The sequence below is a fragment of the Hypanus sabinus genome, chromosome 22, assembly GCF_030144855.1.
Source record: "Hypanus sabinus isolate sHypSab1 chromosome 22, sHypSab1.hap1, whole genome shotgun sequence".
In the NCBI taxonomy this organism is placed as follows: domain Eukaryota; kingdom Metazoa; phylum Chordata; class Chondrichthyes; order Myliobatiformes; family Dasyatidae; genus Hypanus; species Hypanus sabinus.
The window spans coordinates 3,535,360-3,562,545 of NC_082727.1; the positions used below are offsets into that span (position 1 = coordinate 3,535,360).

The 27,186-nt window shown below is 39.9% G+C and overlaps 3 protein-coding genes across 10 annotated transcripts in view; 1 reads left to right on the forward strand and 2 right to left on the reverse strand.

Moving 5' to 3' along the window:
- shoc2 (SHOC2 leucine rich repeat scaffold protein) overlaps window positions 1–14,090 on the reverse strand; it is a 168,310-nt gene extending 154,220 nt beyond the window's left edge. Inside the window, exons 1-2 of the mRNA XM_059946980.1 lie at window positions 13,960–14,090; window positions 11,857–11,989 (exon numbers count right to left, since the gene is read on the reverse strand). The gene's annotated coding sequence lies outside the window, so the exon portion shown is untranslated. The remainder of the gene's footprint in view (window positions 1–11,856; window positions 11,990–13,959) is intronic.
- The window catches only part of bbip1 (BBSome interacting protein 1), a 29,276-nt gene continuing 16,151 nt past the window's right edge, over window positions 14,062–27,186 (forward strand). For 2 of the 6 annotated variants that reach the window (XR_009507366.1, XM_059946984.1), the window contains exons 1-4: window positions 14,062–14,175; window positions 16,005–16,091; window positions 17,235–17,385; window positions 22,689–22,777. Coding sequence is in view for 5 of the 6 variants with exons in the window: in XM_059946984.1 (XP_059802967.1) it covers window positions 16,046–16,091; window positions 17,235–17,385; window positions 22,689–22,777 (286 nt within the window). In the remaining variant the exon portion in view is untranslated. Of the gene's footprint in view, window positions 14,211–16,004; window positions 16,092–17,234; window positions 17,386–22,688; window positions 22,778–27,186 lie in introns of all 6 variants that reach the window. The other 4 variants (XM_059946986.1, XM_059946988.1, XM_059946985.1 and 1 more) reach the window with 4 other exon arrangements.
- Window positions 19,014–27,186, reverse strand: part of pdcd4b (programmed cell death 4b) — a 50,351-nt gene continuing 42,178 nt past the window's right edge. For all 3 annotated transcript variants that reach the window (XM_059946982.1, XM_059946981.1, XM_059946983.1), the window contains exons 8-11: window positions 24,083–24,190; window positions 22,344–22,451; window positions 20,630–20,769; window positions 19,014–19,599 (exon numbers count right to left, since the gene is read on the reverse strand). In XM_059946982.1, coding sequence (XP_059802965.1) covers window positions 19,551–19,599; window positions 20,630–20,769; window positions 22,344–22,451; window positions 24,083–24,190 — 405 coding nt within the window. In that variant the 3' untranslated portion in view covers window positions 19,014–19,550. The remainder of the gene's footprint in view (window positions 19,600–20,629; window positions 20,770–22,343; window positions 22,452–24,082; window positions 24,191–27,186) is intronic.

The following is a 27,186-nucleotide window of genomic DNA, read 5'->3' on the forward strand; positions in this document are numbered from 1 at the left end:
TACTCTCATATAAGTCCTATTTGTGATAGATGTCATTCTGAAATTGCGTCTTTAACTCACATGTTTTGGTCGTGTTCATTTTTGGAGAAATATTGGAAAGATATTTTTGATATTATTTCTGCGGTTTTGAATATTGATTTACAACCTCATCCTATTACCGCAATTTTTGGTTTACCAATGTTAGATTCACTGCATTTATCTTCTTCAGCCCATCGAATGATTGCATTTCTAACTCTGATGGCTAGAAGATCTATATTGTTGAATTGGAAAGAAATTGATCCTCCCACTGTATTTAATTGGTTCTCTCAAACTATGTTATGTTTAAATTTAGAAAAAATTAGAAGTGGTACTTTTGAGACTTCTATTAAATTTGAAAAGTTATGGAGACCATTTATTCAACATTTTCATATGATGTAATATGACCCTGTGCCAAGTTCATTTGATTTCCCAGCTTTCAGCTTATGTATTTTGAGAGGACCGGAAGTGACGGCATTGATGAATACTTATTTTTGTGAGATATTATAAACAGCCTGCTTTTTTTTTCCTTCTCTTTTGTTTTTTTTCTTTTATATTACCTATTAGTTATAGTTATTAGATTAGATTAGCTAGTTCTGCATTACATAAATTTTTTTTGTTTGTTTTTTCTTTCTTTTTTCTGTTTTTTTTTATATTATACATTATGAAATATTTAGATTTACTATGTCCATACTTATATCTTCTGGCTTATGTCTTGGTAAACTCATTTATATTGTAACTATTATGTATGTTTTTTTTCATATGTAATGGAATGTGTATGTTGGTAATTTCTTTATCAATATATCATCTGTATTCTGTCCATATTACTAATATTAATAAAAAGATTTAGAAAGAAAGAATCAGTGGATTGGACCAATAGCTTAGCCTACTGCTCTACTCTCTCTGTAGACGTGACTGTATGGCTGGACTCAAATGCCACTTATAAATCCAATAATGACAACACCATAGAATCTCAGATGGCAATGAGAAGGCAGATAGGAATGAAATAAACAGCTGGCCAACTGGTATAACAAAAATCTTGCACTCAGTGTCAGCAAGACCAAGGACTTCAGGAAGGAGAAGTTGGGGGAACACACAACAGTTTTCATTGAGGGGTAAACAGCGGAAAATGTGAGCATCTTCAAGTTCCTCAGCATCTGTCTTGGGTCACAGACATTGATGTAATGTTGAGAAAAACATGCCAGTGGCACTACTTCATTAGGAGATTGAGAAGATCTGGTATGTCACCAAAAACTCTTGCAAATTTCTACAAATGTGCATGGTGAACATTCTGACTGGTTGCATCACCACGTTGTGTGGAGGCACAAATATGCAGGATCGCAAGGAACTGAAGAGGATTGTAGGCTTAGATAGCTCCATAACAGACACAATCCTCTTCGCCATGGAAGGCATTTTCATGAAGCAATTCCTCAGGAAGTCAGCATCCATAATTAAGTACTCTCATCAGCTGTGACATTCTCTATTCTCATTTCTACCATCAGGAGACTGGTAACTACCACTAAGTATTTGAGGAACAGCTTCTCTCCCTCCACTGTCAGATTTCTGGATGGTCCATAAACCCATGAACACTACCTCACTAGTGGGGTGGCAAGGTAGCGCAACAGTTAGTGCATCTCTTTACAGAGCCAGCGATCATAGTTTGGGTTTCAATTCCCATCACTGGCTGTCAGGAGTTTTTAGGTTCTCCCATGACGGTGTGGGCTTTACTCTGGGTGCTCTAGTCAACTACTTCTATGGCTTTCTATATTTTATGGCTATCTGGAGAAGACAAATTTCAGAGTTGTAATCTGTATACATACTTGGATAATAAAAAGAATCTTTCAACCTTTTCATATTCCTGTTACGAACCCCGTAACTGGGTCACTTACCAGCAAAGATAGAGAGGTCCGTTGAAGACTGATGGTACTACTTTTAACAGTATTTATTAGTAAAAATACACAAAAATAATATCAATGCAAACATACAGATAATATACGCCATCAATACTAAATCTAAAAGTGCGGGTATAATAATAATCAATAAGAAATAAGCTCTATCGTTGTCTAGGGGATAAATGTATTGTCCGATGTGTTACGTATTCAGGCAACAATAAATATATGAGTTCGGCAAGGGTTTTTTATAACAAACAACACGTTTATTAAACACCGAAAACAAACCCCTCCAAAAGTAAACAAACACTAACGTAACCGGAAACAGCTGCTGAGCGGCAGCCCAAACAGTTCTTAAAGCGATATTGCAAAAACAGTTCTTTAATGTGATATTGCAAAAACAGTTCTTTAAAGTGGTATTGCCAAAAGCTCGATATGCTCACAGTCCATTTAAAAGGAGAGACTTTATAGGATGATTTAAATTCTCTTTCACGTCGCTTGCTTCGATCCCCGACGTCGAACTTCCCACGAAGAATTTACGAAACAGAACGGCTTAAAGGCACTGACCTTTCCTTCTCCACTACCTTCAATCCTTTCTAGTTAAACCTAGGGATTAACACGAAGATAGCCAACAAAAGCCTTCCAAATAAGGATCAAACAAAGGTCGCCCCCGTTTCACCGTAGAAAGCAATTCTCCTCTATCTTTAACTTCCGAACTTCCGATCTTCACTCTCCACTGTCTCGAACTAGCAGAATCGTAAAGAACCTGCTGGCAATGACCTTTTAAACTTTAGGCATTAGATAAAAACTTCATCCTTCAACTAAACTGCGTCATCACTTAAAACACGCAGTGGAATGAAGTCAACCTGGCAAATCCAGCCACGAACTGCCCCTCCTCACAGGGTGGAGTCTACCTTTCATAACCTGTAAAAAAAACCTGTCACATGATCTCTACTGGCGGGAAAATGACGTCATTCCACCATCACAAGACCATTACCTCAAGTCCAGTATAACTTCAACCCCAGTCACATGACAAGGGCACCACTGTCATATGTCACGGGTACGTAACACCTCCCTCCAAAAAAAACATTTTTGGTCTGACAAGAACAAAAATTTTTAACAATTGCTTACAAGAAAAACAAAGGTATAAATTTTATAACATATACAATACACAACACCATCATATAACAGCTTATAACTCACAATACAGTAGGAGTGTTACAATTGAAAAAAAAACCACTCCATAAAAAAAATTACAGTGTACATTCAACATCGAGATAGACAATCAGCAACCACATTATCTTTACCTTTAATATGAGTTATCACAATATTGTACTCTTGTAACATCAAACTCCAATTTAATAATCTACTGTTTTTGTTTTTCATCTTACTCAGAAAAACTAACGGATTATGATCAGTGTAAACAATAAGTGGTTTTTGAGTTGTACCAACATATACCTCAAAATATTCCAAAGCTAAAACAAGAGATAACAATTCTTTCTCTATTGTCGAATAGTTTCTTTGATGCTTATTAAATTTCTTAGAAAAGTAAGCTACTGGATGATCAACCTCATCACCCTCATTCCTTTGCATTAATACTGCTCCTGCAGCCTCATGACTAGCATCCACAGCCAATGAAAAAGGTTTTTCAAAGTCAGGTGCCTTAAGCACAGGTTGTTGACATATCATTGTTTTCAATTTTTCAAATGCTTCTTGACAAGGCACCGTCCATACAAACTTCTCATTCTTCTGCAGAAAGTTAGTTAATGGAAGGGCAACATTAGCAAAATTCTTACAAAATTTCCGATAATATCCTACCATTCCCAAAAACCTCCTGAGAGTCTTCTTCCCCATTGGAGTGGGAATCTCTAAAATTGCCTGAACTTTTGCCTGAACAGGAGCTACCTTACCTTGACCCACAACATAACCAAGGTAAGTCACAGTGGCATGTCCAAATTCACTCTTAGCTAAATTAATAGTTAAGTTAGCTTTTGAAAGCCTTTCAAACAATTTCTCCATCGCAATAATGTGTGCTTCCCAAGTATCATTTCCTGTCACTAGATCATCAATATAAGCATCAGTATCTTTCAATCCCTGAATCACAAAGTTAATCATCCTCTGGAAAGTACCTGAGGCATTCTTCATCCCAAATGGAAGAACATTATACTCATATAACCCAGATGGAGTTACAAATGCAGAAATCTCCCTACCTCTTAATGGAACACACCAATACCCTTTTAATAAATCAATCTTTGTAAGGAACTTTGCTTTTCCAACTTTATCTACACAATCATCTACTCTAGGAATTGGATATGCATCTGTTTTTGTTACAGCATTCACCTTCCTATAATCCGTACAAAACCTAATACTACCATCTGGTTTTGGCACCATAACACATGGCGAACTCCAATTCAAGTTAGAATGTCTAATGATATTATTCTCTAACATATATTCAATTTCTTTCTCAGCAAGTTCACATTTTTCTATGTTCATCCTATATGAATGTTGTTTGATAGGTTTGGCATCTCCAACATCTACGTCATGTGAAGCTATAGTAGTCCTTCTTGGAACATCTGGAAACAACTCCTTATATTTAAAAATTAACTCCTTCATCTGTTGTCTCTGCTCTAGCTGTAAATGTGCTAATTTTTCATCAATATTTTCCAGAATGGTTGAATTTGGTAACCTAACAGAAACAATGTTGGATTTAGAATGAAAGTCAGATGAATCATCTATCATGTTCCTAGTTAAATCAAACTCATTCTCACTAACCACAACAGTCACAGTATCAGATTGTTTCTCAAAATATGGTTTCAACATATTTATATGGCAAAGTTGTGTTGACCTTCTACGGTCTGGAGTTTTTATCACGTAATCCACATCATTGATTTTAGACACAATTTCATAAGGACCATGAAATCTAGCTTGTAAAGGATTTGTCTGCACTGGGAAAAGAACCAACACCTTATCTCCAGGCTTAAACATCCTCATCCTAGCTTCTTTATCATACCAAGTCTTCATTTTCTCCTGAGCCAACTTTAAATTTTCCTTGGCTAAGCTACAAGCTTTATGTAACCTGTCCTTAAATTTCAAAACATAGTCCAACAACTTAGTGTGTACTTCCTTACTAATCCACTGTTCTTTCAATAAAGCTAAAGGTCCTCTAACTCTATGCCCAAACACAAGTTCAAATGAACTAAAACCTAAAGATTCCTGTACCGATTCCCTTACTGCAAATAAAAGTAAGTTTATACCCTCATTCCAGTCACTTTCATTTTCCACACAAAATGTCCTAATCATATTCTTGAGGGTAGAATGAAACCTCTCCAAGGCACCCTGCGATTCTGGATGGTATGCAGACGAAGTGATTTGCTTAGCTCCCAATTTATAAACTATCTGTTGAAACAATCCAGACATAAAATTACAGCCTTGATCAGTTTGTATCTCCTTAGGTAATCCAAAATAAGTAAAAAAATTTATAAGGGCCTTTGTCACAGTCTTAGCTTTTATATTCCTAAGTGGTACTGCCTCTGGAAACCTAGACGAAGTACACATGATAGTCAACAAATACTGATAACCAGTTTTTGTCTTTGGTAATGGTCCAACACAATCTACAATAACTTTAGAAAATTGTTCACCAAATGCTGGAATAGGTTGTAATGGAGCTACTGGTGTAACCTGATTTGGTTTACCCACAATTTGACAAGTATGGCACGTTTTACAAAACATCGCCACATCTTTTCTTAGACCAGGCCAGTAAAAATGTTTTAAAATCTTGTCCACAGTTTTCCTTACCCCTTGATGTCCACCTAAAGGCATACTATGAGCTAAAGTCAAAATCTCATTTCGATAAACTTTCGGAACAACTACCTGGTAAACAACATTCCAATCCTCACTTGCAGGAATTGTAGGCGATCTCCATTTCCTCATCAACACTCCTTTTTCCAAGTAATATCCTACTGGCACCTTATCAATTTCACTATCTAGTAAAACCTGCTCTCTTAATTTTATAATCTCAGAGTCTCTATTCTGCTCTGCTATCATCTCCTTCCAAGACAAAGATAAATCTTTATAGTCAGACTTACTCCCAGAATCTTGTTCAAACAACGCAGATAAGAAAGTCTCTGACACATCCTCAAAACTCGAATCCTGAGTTGAACAGTCCTGAGTAACAACCTCATTCTGCGCATCAATCTTTTTAGCCATAGCTCTAGTCACAACACAGGAAGAATCTGTGTTAGAATTCAACTCTGGTTCCTCTGACTCCATTGTCAAATGCACTTCAGGAAAAACTTGTCCACCTGCCAAGTCATTACCTAACAATAAAGAAATACCCTTCACAGGTAAGCTATGCTGTAATCCTACTTTAACAAATCCTGTAACTAACCCTGACTTTAAATTTACTTTATGTAAATGTACAGGCATAAAATCACTTCCAACACCTCTTATGTAATTTACCTCACCAGTATCAGACTCTTCATTAAACTTCAACACACTGTCTAACATCAGTGATTGAGAAGCACCAGTATCCCTAAGGATTTTTATTGGCACCAGAGTAGATCCTTCTTCAAGGATACAAACCCTTCAGTTATAAAATGATCATATCCCTTTTCAACTTGGTCAGACTCTAACAAAGCCTCATTTGTGTTTATCAAATCCTGTAACTTTACAGGTGCTTCAGTATGTTGCACACAAGCATCTGGAACTGCTTCCTTCTCTTTCTTTTTCAATTTGAAACAGTTAGCTATTACATGGCCAGGCTTCTTACAATAGTTACAAGTAAGACCAAACTGTCTTTCCTTCACAGGCTTTCCTTTCTCATCAACTTTCTCATTAACCTCTGATTTAATTTCAGAGTTACCTGGACTCTCCATGTTTTTTTTCCTCTTAAAAATTCTGCCCTGAGGAAAATTATTCTTATGGATTAAAACATACTCATCAGCTAATCTAGCACAGTCCTGTAATTTCTCAGTATCCTTCTCATTTAAGTAGGTCCTTACTTCAACAGGAATGCTTCTTTTAAATTCCTCCATTAAAATCAGCTCTCTCAATGTATCATAGTCCCCATTTACATTTTTAGAAGAAACCCATCTCTCAAAACACATAGCTTTATCATAGGCAAATTCCACATAAGTTTTTTCCACAGACTTTTTCAAACTTCTGAATCTTTCCCTATATGCTTCTGGGACTAACTCACATGCGTTTAAGATATGCATCTTTACAATATCATAATCAAGTGCTTCTGCAGCTGTTAAAGCTGTGTAAACTTGTTGTGCTTTGCCTCTAATTACACTCTGTAACAACACTGACCATTTATCTTTCGGCCACTCTGACATCCGAGCAATAGTTTCAAAATGTTGAAAATACCTTTCCACTTCTGTTTCACTAAATGGAGGGACCAATTTAATTTCTTGACTAGCAACAAACGGTTTTTTAGAACCAGAAGACTGATTCCCAGACTTTAATTCCTCCATTGCATATGCAAATTCTCTCTGCTTTTGTTCCATCTCCAATTTACACCTCTCCAATTTCATTTGTTCAATTTGCAACTGCATCTCCAGATTACTTATTGGAAACGACTCTAAAATCGATTCATCAAAAACACCCGAGACCACATAGTGTGTCGCGATTTTTCTCTGTATCACAGCCTTAGATGTAGTCTGCAAGATACCTTTAAGTTGCAATCTACTAGCTATCTCAAACACCTCAGTTTTTTTCGCCTTTGCCAACACCTCCGCAGCTGGCGAAGCCAGAAACTCATCAATATTCATTGCTGCCGAATACCACAAGCCAAACAAAAGAACCGAGTAATCCCCGTTTCCAAAACACCGATTCAAAAGTCAGCAAGCATTTAAACTCAAAAGATTCAATCCCGGATGAGCCCCCATATTTAATGTTACATATTCAGGCAACAATAAATATATGAGTTTGGCAAGGGTTTTTTATAACAAACAACATGTTTATTAAACACATTAAACAAACCCACCCCAAAAGTAAACAAACACTAACGCAACCGGAAACAGCTGCTGAGCGGCAGCCCAAACAGTTCTTAAAGTGATATTGCAAAAACAGTTCTTTAATGTGATATTGCAAAAACAGTTCTTTAAAGTGGTATTGCCTAAAGCTCGATATGCTCACAGTCCATTTAAAAGGAGAGACTTTATAGGATGATTTAAATTCTCTTTCACGTCACTTGCTTCGATCCCCGACGTCGAACTTCCCATGAAGAATTTACGAAACAGAACGGCTTAAAGGCACTGACCTTTCCTTCTCCAGTACCTTCAATCCTTTCTAGTTAAACCTAGGGATTAACACGAAGATAGTCAACGAAATCCTTCCAAATAAGGATCAAACAAAGGTCGCCCCCGTTTCACCGTAGAAAGCAATTCTCCTCGACCTTTAACTTCTGAACTTCCGATCTTCACTCTCCACTGTCTCGAACTAGCAGAATCGTAAAGAACCTGCTGGCAATTACCTTTTAAACTTTAGGCATTAGATAAAAACTTCATCCTTCAACTAAACTGCGTCATCACTTAAAACACCCAGTGGAATGAAGTCAACCTGGCAAATCCAGCTACGAACTGCCCCTCCTCACCTTTTATAACCTGTAAAAAAAAACCTGTCACATGATCTCTACTGGCGGGAAAATGGCGTCATTCCACCAAGACAATTACCTCAAGTCCAGTATAACTTCAACCCCAGTCACGTGACAAGGGCACCATTGTCATGTGTCACGAGTACGTAACAGATGGAAATATAAAAGTCACTCAGTTCATTCAGTTCATTCAGGCTGCAGCCTTGGTTGGAGTCGAGAGAGAGATTTTTAGAAACTTGCCAATTCCTTTTATGATTTCGATCCATCACAGTCTCATTGGGGGTGGCCATTCACTCGTGGCCTCTCCTTTAGCTAAGCTGGTCTTCCGTGGTGAGGCCGCCAATTCCCAGGCAAGGGAAAGGACACACGCGAGCCCCCCACTGGCTGTCGCTATTAAACGCTGTCATGGGATTTCTAGCGTTTCTCCTGGTGTGTCTAAAGGGGTTGTTCCCTAGACCCTCTTTTATCCTTACTCACGGGGTCTCAGATATCAATCAGGTTGGGTTGATGCAATCCCTCAACCAGCCCACTCTGGTCGTCCCCTGAGGGCGTCAATGAATAGTACAGTACTCAATACACAATTCCGTCTCCAAGAGACAATGGCCGTTATCCGTGGCTTTGTCTTGCTGAGGCCAGGACACATTCCAAAACCTTGAGGATTCTCTCTCATTTCCTGGGTCCCAGACCCAAATTAATAGCGATCTTGCAATTCTCAAAAAGGAGGGGGCTACTTTGTACCCTTCGGCCCCTCAGAGTTGCGGCACATTCGTAACATTCCAAAGATGTATGGTTAGAGTTAGGAAGTTGTGGGTGTGCTAGAAGCATAATAACTCTTGTGGGTTGCCAAACATAATCCTCACTGAATTGAATGGCACAAATGACGTTTTTCACCACGTGTTTCAATGTTTCAATCTACATGTGACAAATAAAGCTAATCTAATCTTAATCTCATTCTTCCTCTTTTGCATTATTTATTCTTGTAACTTGGAGTAGTGTTTACATTTTGCACTGTACTGCTGCCACAAAACCACAAACTTAACTCAAATATTCCTACATTTCTGATTGAAAGGTTTCAAAATCAGGGCCTCTGTTCCTCCCTCTGCAACTGGATCAACTTAACCATATAACCATATAACAATTACAGCATGGAAACAGGCCATCCCAGCCCTTCTAGTCTGTGCTGGACACTTACTCTTACCTAGTCTCACCTACTGGACTCAGCTCATAACCCTCCATTCCTTTCCTGTCCATATACCTATCCAATTTTTAAAAATAATTAAACATATAATTTCCTAATCCTTTTGACTTCCTAATCAGAAGACTACAATCTGTGCAGACTGGTGATAACATCTCCACCTCGCTGACGATCAACACTGGCACACCTCAGGGGTGTAGCCCACTGCTCTACTCTCTCTATAACCATGACTGTGTGGTTAGGCACAGCCCAAATGCCATCTATAAATTTACTGATGATTGGCAGAATCTCAGATGGTGACAAGAGGACGTACAGGAGCAAGATATATCAGCTAGTTGAGTGGTGTCGCAGCAACAACCTTACATTCAACTTCAATAAGATCAAAAATTGTGGACCAGAAAGGGTGAGACAAAAGAATACACACCAGTCCTCTTAGAGGGATCAGAAGTGGAAAAAATGAACAATTTCAAGTTCCTGGGTGTCAACATCTCTGAGGATCTACCCTAGACCCAACATATTGATAAAGAAGGCATGACAGTGACTATATTTCATGAGGAATTGGTATGTCACTAATGACACTCACAAATTTCCACAGATGTACAGTGGAAAGCTTTCTAACTGGCTGCTTCACCACCTGGTATGGGGGTGGCTACAGTTTAGGATTAAAATAAGCTGCAGAAAGTTGTAAACCTCCCTCATGAGTACTAGCCTCTGTAGTATACAGGATATCTTCAAGGAGCAATGCCTCAAAAAGACAGTGTCCATCATTAAGGACCCCCATCACCCAGGTAATGCCTTGTTCTCATTGCTACCACCAAGAAGGATGTACAGAAGCCTGAAAGCACACACTCAGTGGTTCAGGAACAGCTCCTTCCCCTTTGCCATAAATATATACTATAATTCATGTTTTTTAGTATTATGTATTGCATTGTACTGCTGACAACAAATTTCACAACACATGCCAGTGATATTAAATCTGGTTCTGATACACAGGAAGAGGACGTTTGGTATAAATTGGCACAACACTGTAGGCTGAGTAGCCTATCCAATGCTGTACTCATGCTGGCTCTGTAAGGCGAAGCACCAGTCATGCGCTGTGTTCTATTTAATATTGAACTTATTATTTCTCCAGATCCGAAATCAAAGGGTTAATACCGCATAATTCTAGCATTTAAAAAAGCTGTTGATGGAACAGACAAACTGGCAACAAGATTGTCAAAACAAACAAGGTTTGTGGGAACCGATGTGGTTGAACAGGTCCTCCTATTCATGGACTGGACTAGCTCTGGCTTGTACATTGGCATAGTCTCATAGGATTCCAGTGCAAGATGCTCCTGTGGGACCCTGCCAGAACATGCCTGAAAGCTCCATTTCAGCATAGACGGGGACTAATTGTGAGAGAGAAACAGTGAAGATGAGAAAGGCTCTGGGAGGGATGAGGAGGATGGAGAGGGAGGAAGTATGGGGAAGGGCATGAAAGTTCAATGTGCATGGTATTAGTGTGAGCTTGTCCAACAATGTGTGATAAGAAAAATATATTCCATCATTTGCGAAATGCACCGCCTACTCTATCTCAAGAGGAACAGTTTTTGCTCAACTATCTTGTGTTTTCCAAGAACGTGCTTTCTTATTTAGATGTCTTATATTCTTGCCAAGAATTATATTTGGTAACCAGCAGTATAAGGATACTTTACATGAAGAGACATGTTTTCCCAAAGTACTGTCACCTTTTCTGACCCAGGAACTGATGTATGGAATTACATCCCCAAAGGTAATAAACTATTTTTTATAGAATCTGAAAACATAACATTTCAGTGTTTTCATTTAGTAATACAGCACAGAAGGAAGCTGTTCAGCCCATTGGCTCTATGCTGGATCACAGCAGAGAAATCCCATTCTCCTGTTATTTCTGTCTCCCACATTCCCTGATTTGCCTGCACCAGGGTAAATGACATTGGGATGGAGAAGGGAATCAGAGCACGGGGGAGAAACCCACTCAGTCATTGGCAGAAGACACAAATTGTGCGCGCACACATGCAATCAAACCCAAGTTACCTGAGCAGCACCAATCACTTCAGTGTTGCTGCATCGCTCCATGTTCCTTTGTTTATTCTTTCAGATTTTCTATCTATTCATGGCTTTACTCAAATTCACACCATTACCTTCTGTATCAATCCGCCGTAGTTCCCAGTTCTTAAATCCCATTGGTCGAGGAGATAATTTGTTGTTCACCAAGTTCCCAGAGACCTCACAGACATCAACAAGCGATGAATATCTGAACCCATCTTCTGAAATCTGCAACAAAAATATTTTTGGTGTGGGAGTTCAAATAATGGGGCAAGCCAAAAGCTCCAGCAAAGTGCTAGACAATGACCACAATCAGTGGAAAAGTGCAGTATTTGCCAATGTTGTACCAATGAAGCAACAAAAACTTTTGTAATCATGTTCATGGTGTATTAGAACTTTTCAAAGAATGAGTAGATATTGGTCCAATTGTAACATACTGTATGAGGACTTTCGGGCAGTAAAAGGATGAAAGTGATATAGAGGACTATGGTTCAAGTGCGGGTAGATGGGCCAAAGGGCTGTGGTGGTCTTTAACTCTATAATAAAATGTGGACCATTGCAGCAGGGAGCTCCTAGGTATGGGATATTTCTTACATTTGGTTAAAGTTTATGGATGTGTCCAAAGAAAGTTCAGTTTTCAGACTTGACACACCTGTCCTTGGGCCTACACAAGATATTTCTGATGAAAAATGCAGTAGAAATTATGTATTGATAGATATATTTTTATTGCAGAATCACAGATATTCAGGTGCAGAAGGATGTCATTTACTTGTCATGACCCTGTTGCATGAAAGTGGGCATTTTGGTATAGTTACACCCACTTCTCAACCCTTGGGCCATAATCCTTTATTCAGAGACTATCTACATCCTGCCTCCACACTTTCAGCAAGTAAGATCAAGGTCTCCTTTATCCATTAAGTAAAGGAAGTCCTCAACTAACTTTAACCTATCAAAGTTAGATTTCACTTAAAGTTAAGTCAAGATTAAAGATAAACTTAAACCTGTTAATGTTATGTTATAGCCTTATGTTAAAGAAAATAGCTTTCTTCTTGTTCATTCTTAAAAGAGTACTCATCATTTTATGCAGTTGATGTTTCTTTTCTGCTTGGGTAGGGTGAAAGGTGATATAGTTTAGGGGAATCTGAGGGCAAAAGGAGTTGCCAGTAGAAGAGGAGGATACAAGCTCAATTGGAGCATTTAAGAAAGGTTTAATTACGAATGGATGTGAGAGATATGGAAGGGTGTGGTCCTGGTACAGATCGATGAGGCCAGGCAGAAGACCAGACTAGCATAGACCATGTAGGCTGAATGTCCCGTTTCTATGTCATAACTGCTTTGTCTCTAGGTCCCTGCATTCTCCATTATTCCAATGAAAGCAAAGCATTGCTGATTGTTCTTAAGCCTTGGCAATGTCCTGTGTACCCTCTTCATCCGCTATTAAATACGTATTTCCTATAGAACCGTGCAGGGCAGACTTAAATGTATTATAGTTTAGGCATGACTTCCCTGCTCTTTATTCTACGCACACACCAATAAAGGAAAGTGTTACATTTGTGCTTTTGTCTTCCTACAGTGCCTACATCAAGGTAGTTTCTCACGAAGACGCTATTCATCACAACGACCCTCATCAACAGGGCATTTCCTTTTCTTTAAGGAAAGTGGGGAGTTACCGGAGCACGAACACCCATTCTCAACGATTTCGGAACAGCTTCTTCCCCCCGCTATCAGATTTCTGAATGGTCCATCAACCCATGAACACTAACTGGTTTTTCCCATCTGTGCACTACTTATTGTTGAAATTTATTGATTTGAATTTCTTTGCTTTGTACCGCAAAACAATACATTTCCCGTCATCTAGCAACAATAACGAATATGAATCTGGTGTAACCACCATTTACATTGTTAGCAATAAACACTCGGGCAACAAAAGAACAAATAACTATAGTCCGAGGCGGACATTTGTACCATATTTCATGCCGAGCTCTTCTCGCTGTCCTCTTCAACGCAAGGAACAACTCAGATATTTCTACGGTTACAAATCTGAAAACCGTAGCAACACAACGAACACAGCTATTGTAACGATAAACTATGTTAAAGAGGCTCAAAGGGAAAGTGATATTAAAATTAAGGTTAAACGTGATTAGCCATTTGTGCTTTTCTTTCCAGTGTTTGATTATTCTCTTCTTCGGTTTATTTACCTTTATGAATACAGGTGCTGTCCCTAAGACCTTCCACTGGCGGAGAGGCCGGGAGAGCTGTGGGGTTGCAGTCCTGAGGTGACACTGGGGACGGGACAATGAAATAAATCCTGGCGCAGCAGCCCCAGCCCTGCGCGTTTGTTGATGTTACGCGAAGCAGACGCCTGCGCGATAGGGTTCGGCCGACGCAGCCAGTCTGGGCCCTTGGCGTTCGGGGTCGGTGCTGAATCCGTCTGCGTTGGAGGAGGGAGGTAGCGGGTGGAAGGATTGGGGAGAAGGGGTGGGGAGGAAAGGGGGTAGGAAAGGGGGTAGGATAGGGCGTAGGAGGGGTGGGGAGGAAAGGGGGTAGGATAGGGCGTAGGAGGGGTGGGGAGGAAAGGGGGTAGGATAGGGCGTAGGAGGGGTGGGGAGGAAAGGGGGTAGGAGGGGTGGGGAGGAAAGGGGGTAGGAGGGGTGGGGAGGAAAGGGGGTAGGATAGGGCGTAGGAGGGGTGGGGAGGAAAGGGGGTAGGATAGGGCGTAGGAGGGGTGGGGAGGAAAGGGGGTAGGATAGGGCGTAGGAAGGGTGGGAAGATTGAGGAAAAGAGGTGGGGAGGAAAGGGGTAGCAGGATGTGAAGGAAAGGGGAGGAGGATTGGGGAGAAGGGATGGGGAAAAGTAGGGAGGAAAGGGGTAGGAGGATTGGGGAGAAGGGATGGGGAAAAGTAGGGAGGAAAGGGGTGGGAGGATGGGGAGGAAATGGGTAGGAAGATTAGGGAGAAGGGTGGGAGGAAAGGGGTAGGAGGATTGGGGAGGGGGTGGGGAGGAAAGGGGTAGGAGGATGCAAAGGAAAGGGGTAGGAGGATTGGGGAAGGGGTGGGGAGGAAAGGGGTAGGAGGATGCGAAGGAAAGGTATAGGATTGGGGAAGGGTGGGGAGGAAAGGGGTAGGAGGATTGGGGAGAAGGGTGGGGAGGAAAGGGGTAGGATTGGGGGAAGGGGTGGGGAGGAAAGGGGTAGGAGGAAGGGTGGAGAGGAAAGGGGTAGGAGGATTGGGGAGAAGGGTGGGGAGGAAAGGGGTAGGATTGGGGGAAGGGGTGGGGAGGAAAGGGGTAGGATTGGGGGAAGGGGTGGGGAGGAAAGGGGTAGGAGGAAGGGGTGGAAAGGGTGGAGAGGAAAGGGGTAGGAGGATTGGGGAGAAGGGTGGGGAGGAAAGGGGTAGGATTGGGGGAAGGGGTGGGGAGGAAAGGGGTAGGAGGAAGGGGTGGAAAGGGGTAGGAGGATTGGGGAGAAGGGATGGGGAAAGTGGGGAGGAAAGGGGTGGGAGGATGGGGAGGAAATGGGTAGGAAGATTGGGGAGAAGGGTGGGGAGGAAAGGGGTAGGAGGGTTGGGGAGGAAAGGGGTAGGAGGTTTGGGGAGAAGGGGTAGGAGGATTAGGGAGAAGGGGTGGGGAGGTAGAAGAGGAAAGATGGGAGGGGAGTGGAGTGCTACGTGGTATATGCAGTTTGGGATGCTAGATGCTCCTCCTCTCCAGCGTTTGTAGGAGAAACAGCTGGTGCTGTGATTTCCATTGTAGCCCCATGGAGACACTGCGGGTGATCCTGGGAGTGAAAAATAGTGCTGAAGGAACTTGCTGCTTCCCCCATTGACTTCCTCTGACACCTCATTTGTGTCCTCATTTCTGGCATTGCCTGTGCATTTTCAATCCTCCCTATATCGTGTCCCAATTATTTGCCACCCCGCATTCTCCTACGTTCCAGTGAAAACAGTCCCAACCTGCTCAACCTCCTCCCACAACTCAGTTGCTCCAGTCCTGGCAACATCTCCTCCCCACCCCCCACAGTATATTCTCCCACATTATTTCCCCATTTTCCTCCCCACCTTCTCACAGCACCCCCCCCCCCATTTTTACTTTCCACTGCCCCATATCTGCATCTCTGTTCTGCACATCCCAGGGACAATTCAAGCTGTAATAATGAACAGGGCTTCAATATTTTTTTTAATTTTTTTATTTTTCCATATTGTACAACATTGTATGTTAAATTCATAATTAAATCATTTATTTTCAGAAAATTAAACATCCTAGGTAAAATTGTGGATCTGGTTAAACATGCCTGAAATAAAGTCCATGTTTCGGGAAGTCCTTCCTAAACAAGGTATGTCTTTGTTCAGCTTTACCACACACTCGTTTTGAATTGATAATTTGTTATCTGATAATCTACAGTATTACAGTCCGCACCTTAAGATTAGAAACTTTAGGGCCTAGTAAATCAGATGCTTAATTGTTTTTAATAAAAAACATAGTAAATCAGTTATTGGAAAATATACAATACCTGTTTAAGAGTAGTCTATTATGTATTGCATTGTACTGCTGCTGTGAAGACAACAAATTTCACAACCTATGCTGGTGATATTAAACCCGATTCTGATCTTAAACATCTACCATTTGGATCATAAACACAGGAGGTTTGGAAATCAGTCTCCATAGATACTTTCTGACCTCCTGATTTCCTTCAACATTTTGTGTGTACCTACCAGTTGGAACTAATTTTAGTGAATGTTGCAAGAATTACTTTAAAAAAAAAGTTGAGAATTGCTGTGTTGTATAGTGTGTAGAACATAAAACTTTTTAAATGATGTTTGTACTGGTGCAACACTATGCTGGAGGAACTCAGGAGGTCAAATAGCACCCATAGAAATGAACAAACAGTCGACGTTTCAGACTGAGACCCGTCTTCAAGACGGGAAAGGAGAACTAGCTAGATGGTGATAAGTGAAGCCAAATGGGAAAGGTAATGTCCTGGAGAGGAAGGGATCTCATAGGAGAGAAGAATGGACCATAGGATAAAAGGAAGGAGGGAGGGCAGTGGGGGAGGTACCCTTATGGCTTCCTTCTAGTGTCGCAAGGAGGTATTTTGAAACATTGGGCACCACGGTAGCGTGGTTAGCGTGACAGTATTAGTTTGTGGCATCATCTGTAAGGAGTTTGTAATCCTCTCCATGGAATAAGTGGATTTTCCCTGGAAACTCAGGTTTCCTTCCACAGTTCAAACATATACCAGGTAGGTTAATTAATCATTGTAAATTGTTCCATGATTAGCTTAGGGTTAAATTGGCATTGTGGCGCGGCGTGGCTATTCCGTGCCCTGTCTCCAGAATAAAAAAGGTGACATCTGGAATAGTTTGAAACTCAGCAAATACTTAAAAAAAAATAGCAGTTGCAGTTACATTTTGAATGTAAAAAGTGACAGTTATTTGCCAGCAGAGATTTTTTGTAATCCTCGATTCATTCACATTAGGTCAACTCTCCTTCGAGGATGTTCCCTCAATGGTACTCTGTAAGCCAAAGCTGCTGCCACTTAAATCAGTAACACTTGAAAAGATGGAGAAAATGCAAAGGGAAGCAGAGGCAACCATACGGCAACAGGAATTGGCACAAAGAGAACAGCAGTAAGATCACTTTAACACACAGTACTGGATTGTATCTGTAAAACTGACCTCAGATGTTCCAAATAAAGCTGTAGCAATATTGTGATGTTTACTTAATCAAACTTTGGTATTAGGTTCAATTCAAATGTCAGGGTCATTGTTATTCACAAACTTTTTTTTAAAAAACAGACCTTCTGTAGGGTCTTATGTGATATACATGATGAAGCAGATAGTCTGATTCCCAGCTCAACAATGTATCATAATGGTGTATGGGGAAAAAATTAAGAGCTCCAAAACTCAAGCTAAAGGTAGTCTTGTGATGTTGGCTAATGCTGACATACAGGATATTAGTTATTCAAATTACATTAAAGGATTAAAAAACATAGCTTACTGTATTGTTCATATAAAATGAAAATCATTTAATCTGACTTAGCTCCTGCAGTCAGTGTAGCTAGAATTCTCAGTTGAATCAGTAAGTTATAGTTTTAAGCTTCAGTTCCAGACTGCCATGTAAATTCATTATTTGTAGGACATGCTTCATTGCCAAAGCTATACTCTTCCTGCTGTGATAACTCATTGCCTATGTGTTGGCAAAGTTAAATACCAAACAATCCCAGCATTATTCATCAGAGCAGATGAACTGATCAATTATCTAAATGATGATGATTCAATGTACATTTGTCATTTGTCTATATTAAGTCTTCACATTCTGTTTTTTTTTGATGTCATTACTGTTCATTAAATCCAAGCCACTTGATAGAAATATTATAATTGTGCTATCTTCAGTTTTCAACTTTATTTCCAAATGTTGCAAGTTTTGTTTATTTGGGGAGACATTATAACATAGCAATCAGTACCTTGCTATTACAATGTCAGTGACCTGGGTTAAAGCAACACACACAAAACGCTGAGGAACTCAGCAGGTCACGCAGCATCTGTGAGAAAGAGTAGTCATATCAGGACTGAAAAGGAGAAGTCAGGAAAAGGAATGGGAGAAATCAGAGTGAGAAGATGGGGGGGAGAGGTAAAAGGTGACAAGTGAAACTGGGAGAGAGGGAGGGGTGGTAAAGAACTGGGAAGTTGATGAAAGATAAACAGCTGGAAGGAAAGAAAAAAGACCACAGAAGAAAAAGGAAGGGGGAGGAGCACCAGAGGGAGGTGTTGGGCAGGTAAGAAGACAAGGTTGTAAGAGGGGAACAGGAATGGAGAATGGCGAGGGGCTGGGGGCACAATTACTGGAAGTTCGAGAAATTGATGTTCATGGCATCAGGTTGGAGGCTACCCGGACAGAATACAAGTTGTTGCTCCTCCAACCTGACTATGGCCTCATTGTGGCAGTAGAGGAGGCCATGGACTGACTTTTTGGAATGGGAAGTAGAACTGAAATGGATGTCCACTGGAAGACTCAGCCATGGTCTGTAAGGAGTTTGTGTGTTCTCCTCATGATCTTGTGAGTTTCCTCCCATATTCCAAAGATATACGGGTTAGTACATTAATTGGGCATACTGGTGTCATTAGGCCGTGTGGCTGTTAACCATGCTGTATCTCTTTAAAAAAACTCAACAGCACAATTTTACTTGTATAGTTTTTCATCTTCCCGTCACATTATATAAATTTTCTGCAATAAAAAAATACATCAACAGCCATAATTCATCCTCAATCAATATTTAATGAAAGTCAAAGAGATATTTTATACATTCTGCTGGAACTTGTACAGAAATAAGGTAGTCCAGCTTTGAAACTGCACGAAGCACATTTTTAGCATTAGCAGCCAAGAGAGATCTATTACACATAGCATGTGTAACCCATCAATGCAGATTTCAGTACATCAACCAGTCCTTTTGAAGACCATAGTATTCAAAAAGGTGTGGCAGTGATATTTGTACAAGACTATGGAATGATCAGATTACTTCAACCCTTAAGCAGCTTATTTTCAATTACCACAAGCATGTGGCATTTGTTAATTAAATTCCAACGTTGCCCCCGCCCCTGGAAAAAGAAAATCTATACCCTACATATTAAGTGCTTTTTGGTTCTATTCTCGCAGTGAATGCACTCGAAAATATTTAATGAGGTTTAACCCCTCCCCAAAGCTCACATGTAATGTGAACTCTGTGGACTGAAAAGCTATAATCAAAATATGATTGCAGAAAAAAAGAAAATCAGGTACATGTGTGATAACTGTTTCACTTGAAACGTCCACCATCTCCTTCGCTAACAAAACGTTTGCGTCCCCTGAAAGAAAAATAAAATAGGTATGTTACCAATTCCTGGTAATGTAAGAACAATTGTGACATAAGCTTTTTGTGTGCTAGAATTGTATTTGGGGCAGAGATGGAATGGAATTAATTGTAAATGTAGAGATCCACAGACCACAATGCTCATCTTCCAGGTTGTTGCCCCATGTTGGAGCCTGAAAGATTGCAAAGTAGAACTTAAAAGACAGAATAATTAATTGTATATTTAATAAGCTGCCATTTTGACAACTAGAAGGATTTAGCATATGCTATTAAAGTGTTACTGGAAAGCCATGTTTATGTAACCTATCGTGCTAATATCTTGTGAAGTTTTTTAAATCAGCTTTTTACTTGTGTAGGGCAGGTAGGTTCTCAATAGTATTCTCCAGCTCTTGTGTTTTAAGGACAATCTAAATTTGGAAGGAGAAAGTTGGTTTTTGTTTGGGTGCTCTTCCACTCAAGGTTTAATTTATCTTACATTTATAGTTTTCTAAACAAAGGCTGAGTATTTCTTCAAAGGCTTTCTCCTTCACTTCTCTCCCCCCCCCCCACCCCCGCCAATGGAATAAGTACAAGAATATGAAAGGTACAGAGGAATAATGGCCAGACATGGGCAACTGGGACTAGCTTGGTGGGCAGCCCAGTCAAGATAGACTTGTTGGGCCGAAAGGCCTATTCCCATGCTGCATTACTCTACAACAATATGGCTGTGGGAATAGGTCATATGACTTGGATTACCATTAATACCAAAAGCATGTACTCTTATATAAATCTACATTTTTATAATACATGGGAGAGACGAAACATCACTGAAATCTTGCTTGTGGCACAAAAGATGGTAATAAATATTCTTTGGGAGGTTGCATTTAGCTGCAGAGAGGGTTTAAGAATTAGTTTTTCTGAATAGTCATCTTTTAAAAATCTTTTTGTGGTATATGCAACTAACTCACAAGAGATGATGAAATCCAGTTTGAAAATGCCATTTACACAGTGACCCGTGAAGAGTGATCCACTACAATGTTACTCACCGAGATGGACAAAGATCTCTCAGCTCTTTCACTATGATCCCCATTTGATGGCACTGTTCCACGAACCGTTCCATTACTGCATAAGCCTGCGGCACATCCAAATGGATGTCTGGAATTTCCTTGTATACTCGCTCAAAGCCCTGCAATTTGAAAAAGCTATTTTAAAAAGTAAACTGTACTTTTTAAAGCATGACAACTCTTTTACCACTTTTTTTTAACTAAATTACTATGAGACAGGTTTCACTATACATGCTCAGGATAGAAAATAACTTTTAAAAAAATGATTAGATAACCTAAAACCAAAGAAAGATGTTCATAAAACTTAATAACAGCAATATTTTATTTTCCCACAATGCTGCCGCATGTATTCAATATACTGTGCTACAATGCTTTCCCCTCCACCGTCTGCTATAATATACTTTGTTCAATATACTCCAGTACCCCATTGAAGTGCTGGATAAATAGCAGAAAGGATTAAACCATCTTTCAGCCAAATCAGGTTACCATCGAATATCAGGAACAAACTGATCACCCGATGTCAGCCCAAGTTAAATATAACTTTTAAACAGGTTAATAATGATAAAAATGGCAAATATTCTAATACTTCAGGGAATGAAAAGTCAAAAGTACATCCAGATACTGAAAATAAGTAAGAACAAAGTACTTGGAAAAACTCAGCAGGTCAGTCTGAAGCAAACTTTCTCTCTCCACAAATATACCCTGAGTATTTACAGGAATTTCTATTTTGAATATTGTATTGATAAAGAAAAATAGTCTAATGAACTGTACAGCACAACTCACTGTTTATATTAAGTCTACCATGGGTCCTCAATTAGCCTTCTTTTCTAAAAATCAAAATAACCTAAATACCACTATCAAATAAAAACAAAAATAAACTCAGCAAGCCAGGAATCATCCATGGAAAGAGACAATTTCAGATTAAAAACCTTTTCATGAATACACTCAGTGGCTACTTTCTTAGGTACACTTGCTGGTTTATGCAAATATCTAACATCAGCTAATCATGTCATATTAACTGCATAAAAGCATGCAGTTGTAGTCAAGAGGTTCAATTGCTGTTCAGACCAAACATTGGAATGGGGAAGATATGTATTCTAAGTGATTTTGATCATGGAATGATGTGTCAGAGGTGATTTAAGAATTTTATAAACTACTATATTCTGGGACTTTCTTGCACTAGTCTCAATAGTTTACAGAGAATGTTACAAAGAAAAACAAAAAGCATCCAGTGAATGGAAGTTCTGTGGGCGAAAATGCCTTGTTAATGAGAGGTCAGAGGAGTGAAGTCGGAGTTGTTCAAGCTGACAGGATGGCAACTACATGTTAACAACAGTGGTGTGCAGAAGAACATCTCAGAATGCACAAAGCTGAACTCTGATGGACTACAGCAGAAGATCACAAACAGGAGGTATCCAAAAAAGCTGCCACTGTGTGTATGTATGTATATATTCAAAACGTTGATTCTGTTCATGTTTATTTCCAAGGATGTGCTCTTTCTTTCTATTAATTCTTTATTGTTCACACGTGCGACTGTGGCTCTTCTAATTTGAACATTTAGAAAAGGGCTTGCAAAGTTTATTTTCTGACATGTATTCAGTTAGTCTTGTGAAACTTGATGCATAATTATCCCAGTTGAGGCTACCAGAACAAATAACGTACAACAGCAGTGCTACCCAGTAGATGGCACTCTTACTCTGTTCATTTGGTCCACGGTGATAATAGATTCCCACAAGGATTTCAGCAGCTTTAGTATCATATTGAAGGTTGTTTCTCCTGTTGATTCCAGAACCATCACTATAGCCTAAATATTTTGAAAATAAAATCAACATTGGACCATCTTAAACAAGCATCAGTACTAAACATTTACAATAGTTACTGAAGGCTTTTCAACGCAACAGAAACAGATGTTCTGAATGTCTTACTAGTTCTGTGAAAACGTTTACATAATAGCAAACCTATCTTTCAGTAATATACAGCGTTCTCTTGAAAACTTTGGGTAAGCAATCCCAAAAATCTGCTTTCACCTTGTATATTTCAGAGAACTGTGTGGGCTTACTCAATTGAATGATACTCTGGATATTAAAGAAATCAAGAGGTACGCTGTGACACAGAAACGTGGTGGGCAAGGTACAAAATCTTAGTGAAAGGCTGAGCAATCATAAAGGTCTGAATGGCCTACAGTTGTTTCTACTTATGCTTGTAAACAAACTACTAAATATACACAGACATCCTCAAAACACCATTGCCAATGGTTCCAAATAAATTTCTTATTGATAAATTAAGGAACCTACACTTCACTATTCATGGCTTACAACTAGATATGCAGTCAAGCGCTAAAAGCAGCAATTGATTAAAAACTCAGGTGATACTGACTGCTTTACTCAGTGGTTCTGTTACTTTAACAGAACCATCTCTAGGAAAGAATTGCTAATAACTTATGCAAAGGAGAGATTATTACCCAAAGTTCAGATCTGCAGAAGGTGACTCTAGAACCTTGGAAGGACAGATTGGGGTAAAACTGAAAAGGAATGGTTCCCCCCCCCCCCCCTTTTTGCTTCCAATTTCACCTTGTGCTAATGTGGTGTTTAGAATTTATCAAATAATATTGCAATTGCAAAACCAACCACAGAAGCCCCAAATGTCAAAAAGGTAACCAACACAAATTGGTTAGAACACGTGATCAAGAACACCTTAGAGAAAGCAACCACTGAAGTTAACAATGTCATCAGCCCTGGAGAGTAACAGCTTACAGTTATTTTGTTCTCATATTTAATCTGCACAGCCATGTAGACTGCTACATGCTTTGAGTGATCGCTGCTGATTTGAATAAGAACCATACAACTTTGTTCAGAGTACCAAAGCCTTTATGTGAAGTTTGTCTTTTCCTCGCGCCCCCCCCCCCCCAACCGCTGTGCTGGAATCAGATGAGTAATGCATGTCAATACATCAAGCATCATATTGTCTGTCTTCTTAAGGAAGCATTTACAATCTAAATGCCCTCAAATGGATTATCTTGCTTCCTTAAAGTGCATCTCCAAATCAGCATATACCTTCATATTGAGTTACTGCACTTTATTTCATTTTTTCTTAATTATCTTCTCCCAGTTCATTCACATTGTTCACATATTTAGTAAATATGCCTTTCCTGGCCCTCAGTTTCACCGTTATAAACTTACCTGACCCATAGTGTCTTATTAGAGATCCTTGTGACTATTTTTCCCCAAGTTCAGTTGAACTGTTTAATGCTCTACTGCTCTCCTAGATCATTTACCAGCAGTGTGTCCATTTTATTTTCTCCCAGCTCTACTTTCATCTCCTTAAAATCTAATTTTCTGTATTACCCTAGACTTTCCATGCTCATACCCATCTCAATCATTATCCTAAACCCAATTGTGCTCCATTTGCATAATGTTTGAAAGAATTCATTGTTACCTTGTACACAAGCTCATGGTGAAAGTGTGGCACTTCAAGTTCCCGCAGACAACGTTCAGCTTCTCCTACATCTCCAGACACTTGGTATTCCTTCAGCAACATCTCAATCTGTCAAAAGAGATGGGCCCTGTCAAACACAGTTCTGCAACAATTGATTAATCTGCCCAAACACTAACTATTTGGTCAATACTACTAAGACTACAGGTTGACAACTGTAAATGTCCAGTCTTGTTGGTTCCAGATTCTGAGAAATTAATCAAAAAATTATCTGGGTTAATTATAAAAATGGATATTATTGAATAGTCAGGTTTCACGTAGGATTTGGGTACAAATATTTTTAAATGCACAGGTCATGAATCCATCAAATGTGCACTTGCTGTCTCCAAGAGCAGTACAGTTAGATACACTACACCAAACATATTATTCAATGCATTTCAATTCTCTATCACTTAAGTATAAAAGAATTCTTTCCTGTGCTACCCCCATCACCCGAGTTCTTTTGTCAGCATATTAAATGTGTCATTCTTTTGTCAATTTTCAGCCATTTAACATAAATCCTTTTTGATTTTAAGTACATTATTTTCTCCCCTTGAATCTCTAATCTGAGACCACCGCCAGCTATCCACCTAATGTAAACCATTTTAATACATTTTATCTGTACCTATCCAAACTTCTCTCACCCTCTGTGAAGGTCTGGTATCTAAAATTGAAAATGTTATCTTGTTACTTATATTTATTTTATGAAACTTTCCTGTCTACGTCATGAGTTACAATGAGTACCCCATACTTTAGCAGCTTGGTTGGCTGCCAACTTAAAAGAACAGACACTTGTTCTTCCATCCATAAGACTATACGAAGAGAATATGAGTGTGTTCAGGTGACCTGCGCCTCAGCCCACCCCACTTCATTTCCTTTCACTCTCCTTATGATTCACCCGGGTTCCCTCACCCTATTTTTCTGCCCCAAACTCCATGATCCAGTTTTATTCTCCTCCACCCCATCTGCCTTTCACCCACACATTTAATCTACTGGGCCTCCTATCCCCTCCCCAAACTGGTTCTATCTGCCCATCATGCTCCCTCCTCATCTGGTTCCACTTATCAGATTCCCTGTTTACTAGATTCCAAGCAGATTCACAAGTCTCCATTAAGTATCCTTCCACAGCTGCCTCCAGTTTTCCACTCTTTTCACACCTACCTGACCAACTCTTCTTCATTCCTTATCTGCCTCCATTTATTACCCACCAGTCATTCTCTCCCAACTATACCCCTCTATTGGCTCACTTTGTTCCACTTAGAACCTGACAGCCCATCCCTTTCACCTCTTTATGCTACACCTATCCTCTCCATTCACAGTCTTGACATGGGATCTTGACCCAAAATATCAACCGTTCCTATGCCTCCACAGGTGCTGTACAACCTGCCAAATTCCTCCAGCAGTTTGTGTTTTAGATCCGGGTCCCAGCATCTGCATTCTCTACAGTCTTTGTTTGACAAAGAGTAGTTCAACTGAGGATCACAAACAAAAGTTTGGAACTGTACTTGGTGATACGCGTCTGATTATCTCCACCACTTTCTTTTGGGATAGTGACAAGTCAAGTCAACTTCCATTGTCATTTCGACCATAACTGCTGGTACAGTGCATAGTAAAAATGAGACGTTTTTCAGAACCATGGTTTACATGACACAGTACAAAAAACTAGACTGAACTACGTAATAAAACAAAACACACAGAGAAAGCTATACTAAACTACAGACCTACACACTGCATAAAGTGCACAAAAACAGTACTGGCATTACAATAAATATTATACAGGACAGTAGGGCAAGGCTTTGGGTATTGAGGAGTCTGATAGCTTGGGGGAAGAAACTGTTATATAGTCTGGTCGTAAGAGCCTGAATGCTTCGGAGCCTTCTTCCCAGACAGCAGGAGGAAGAACAGATTGTATGAGGGGTGCATGGGGTCCTTCATAATGCTGTTTCCTTTGCGGATGCAGCGTGTAGTGTAAATGTCCATGATGGCGGGAAGAGAGACCCCGATGATCCTTTCAGCTGACCTCACTATCCGCTGCAGGGTCTTGCGATCTGAGATGGTGCAATTTCCGAACCAGGCAGTGATGCAGTTGCTCAGGATGCTCTCAATACAACCCCTATAGAATGTGATGAGGATGGGGGGGTGGGGGGGGGGGTGGGAGGTGGACTTTCCTCAGCCTTCGCAAAAAGTAGAGACGCTGCTGGGCTTTCTTTGCTATGGAGCTGGTGTTGAGGGACCAGGTGAGATTCTCCATCAGGTGAACACCAAAAAATTTGGTGCTCTTTACAATCTCTACCGAGGAGCCGTCGATGTACAGCGGGGAGTGGTCGCTCCGTGCCCGCCTGAGGTCAACAACCATCTCTTTTGTTTTGTTCACATTAAGAGACAGGTTGTTGGCTCTTCACCAGTCTGTTAGTCGCTGCACCTCCTCTCTGTAAGCTGACTCGTCGTTCTTGCTGATGAGACCCACCATGGTGGTAGTAAGTTAAAAATGAAATGTATACATTAAATCAAATATCAACTTAAAGGACAGGCATTAAAAACACTTTTCATATCTCCTAGCCAGAAATAGTATTCTTCTATTAACTGGTATGACCACTAACAATCCAAAGACATACAACAAACAGTGGTGCTAGAAAGTTTGTGAACTCTGTAGAATTTTCTCTCTTTCTGCATAAATATGACTTAAAACGTGATCAGATCTTAATGCAAGTCCTAAAACTAGTTAAGAGAACCCAATTAAATAAACAAAAAAACTTTATTTGTTCATTTATTTATTGAGTAAAATGATCCAATATTACATGTATTTTTTTGGAAAAAGAATGTGAACCTTTGCTTTCAGTAACTGTACAACAAAAACGTCAACCAAATGTTTCTGGTAACTTGATTGGCTGCATCGGCTGATCTGCACATCGGCTTGAAGAATTTGAGGCCATTCCTCCTTAGAAAACTGCTTCAGCTCTGGGATGTTGGTGGGCTTCTTTGCTGAACTGCTTGCTTCAGGTCCTTCCAAAGTATTTCTATAGAATTAAGGTCCAAAACACAAATTTTCTTCTTTTTAAACCATTCTG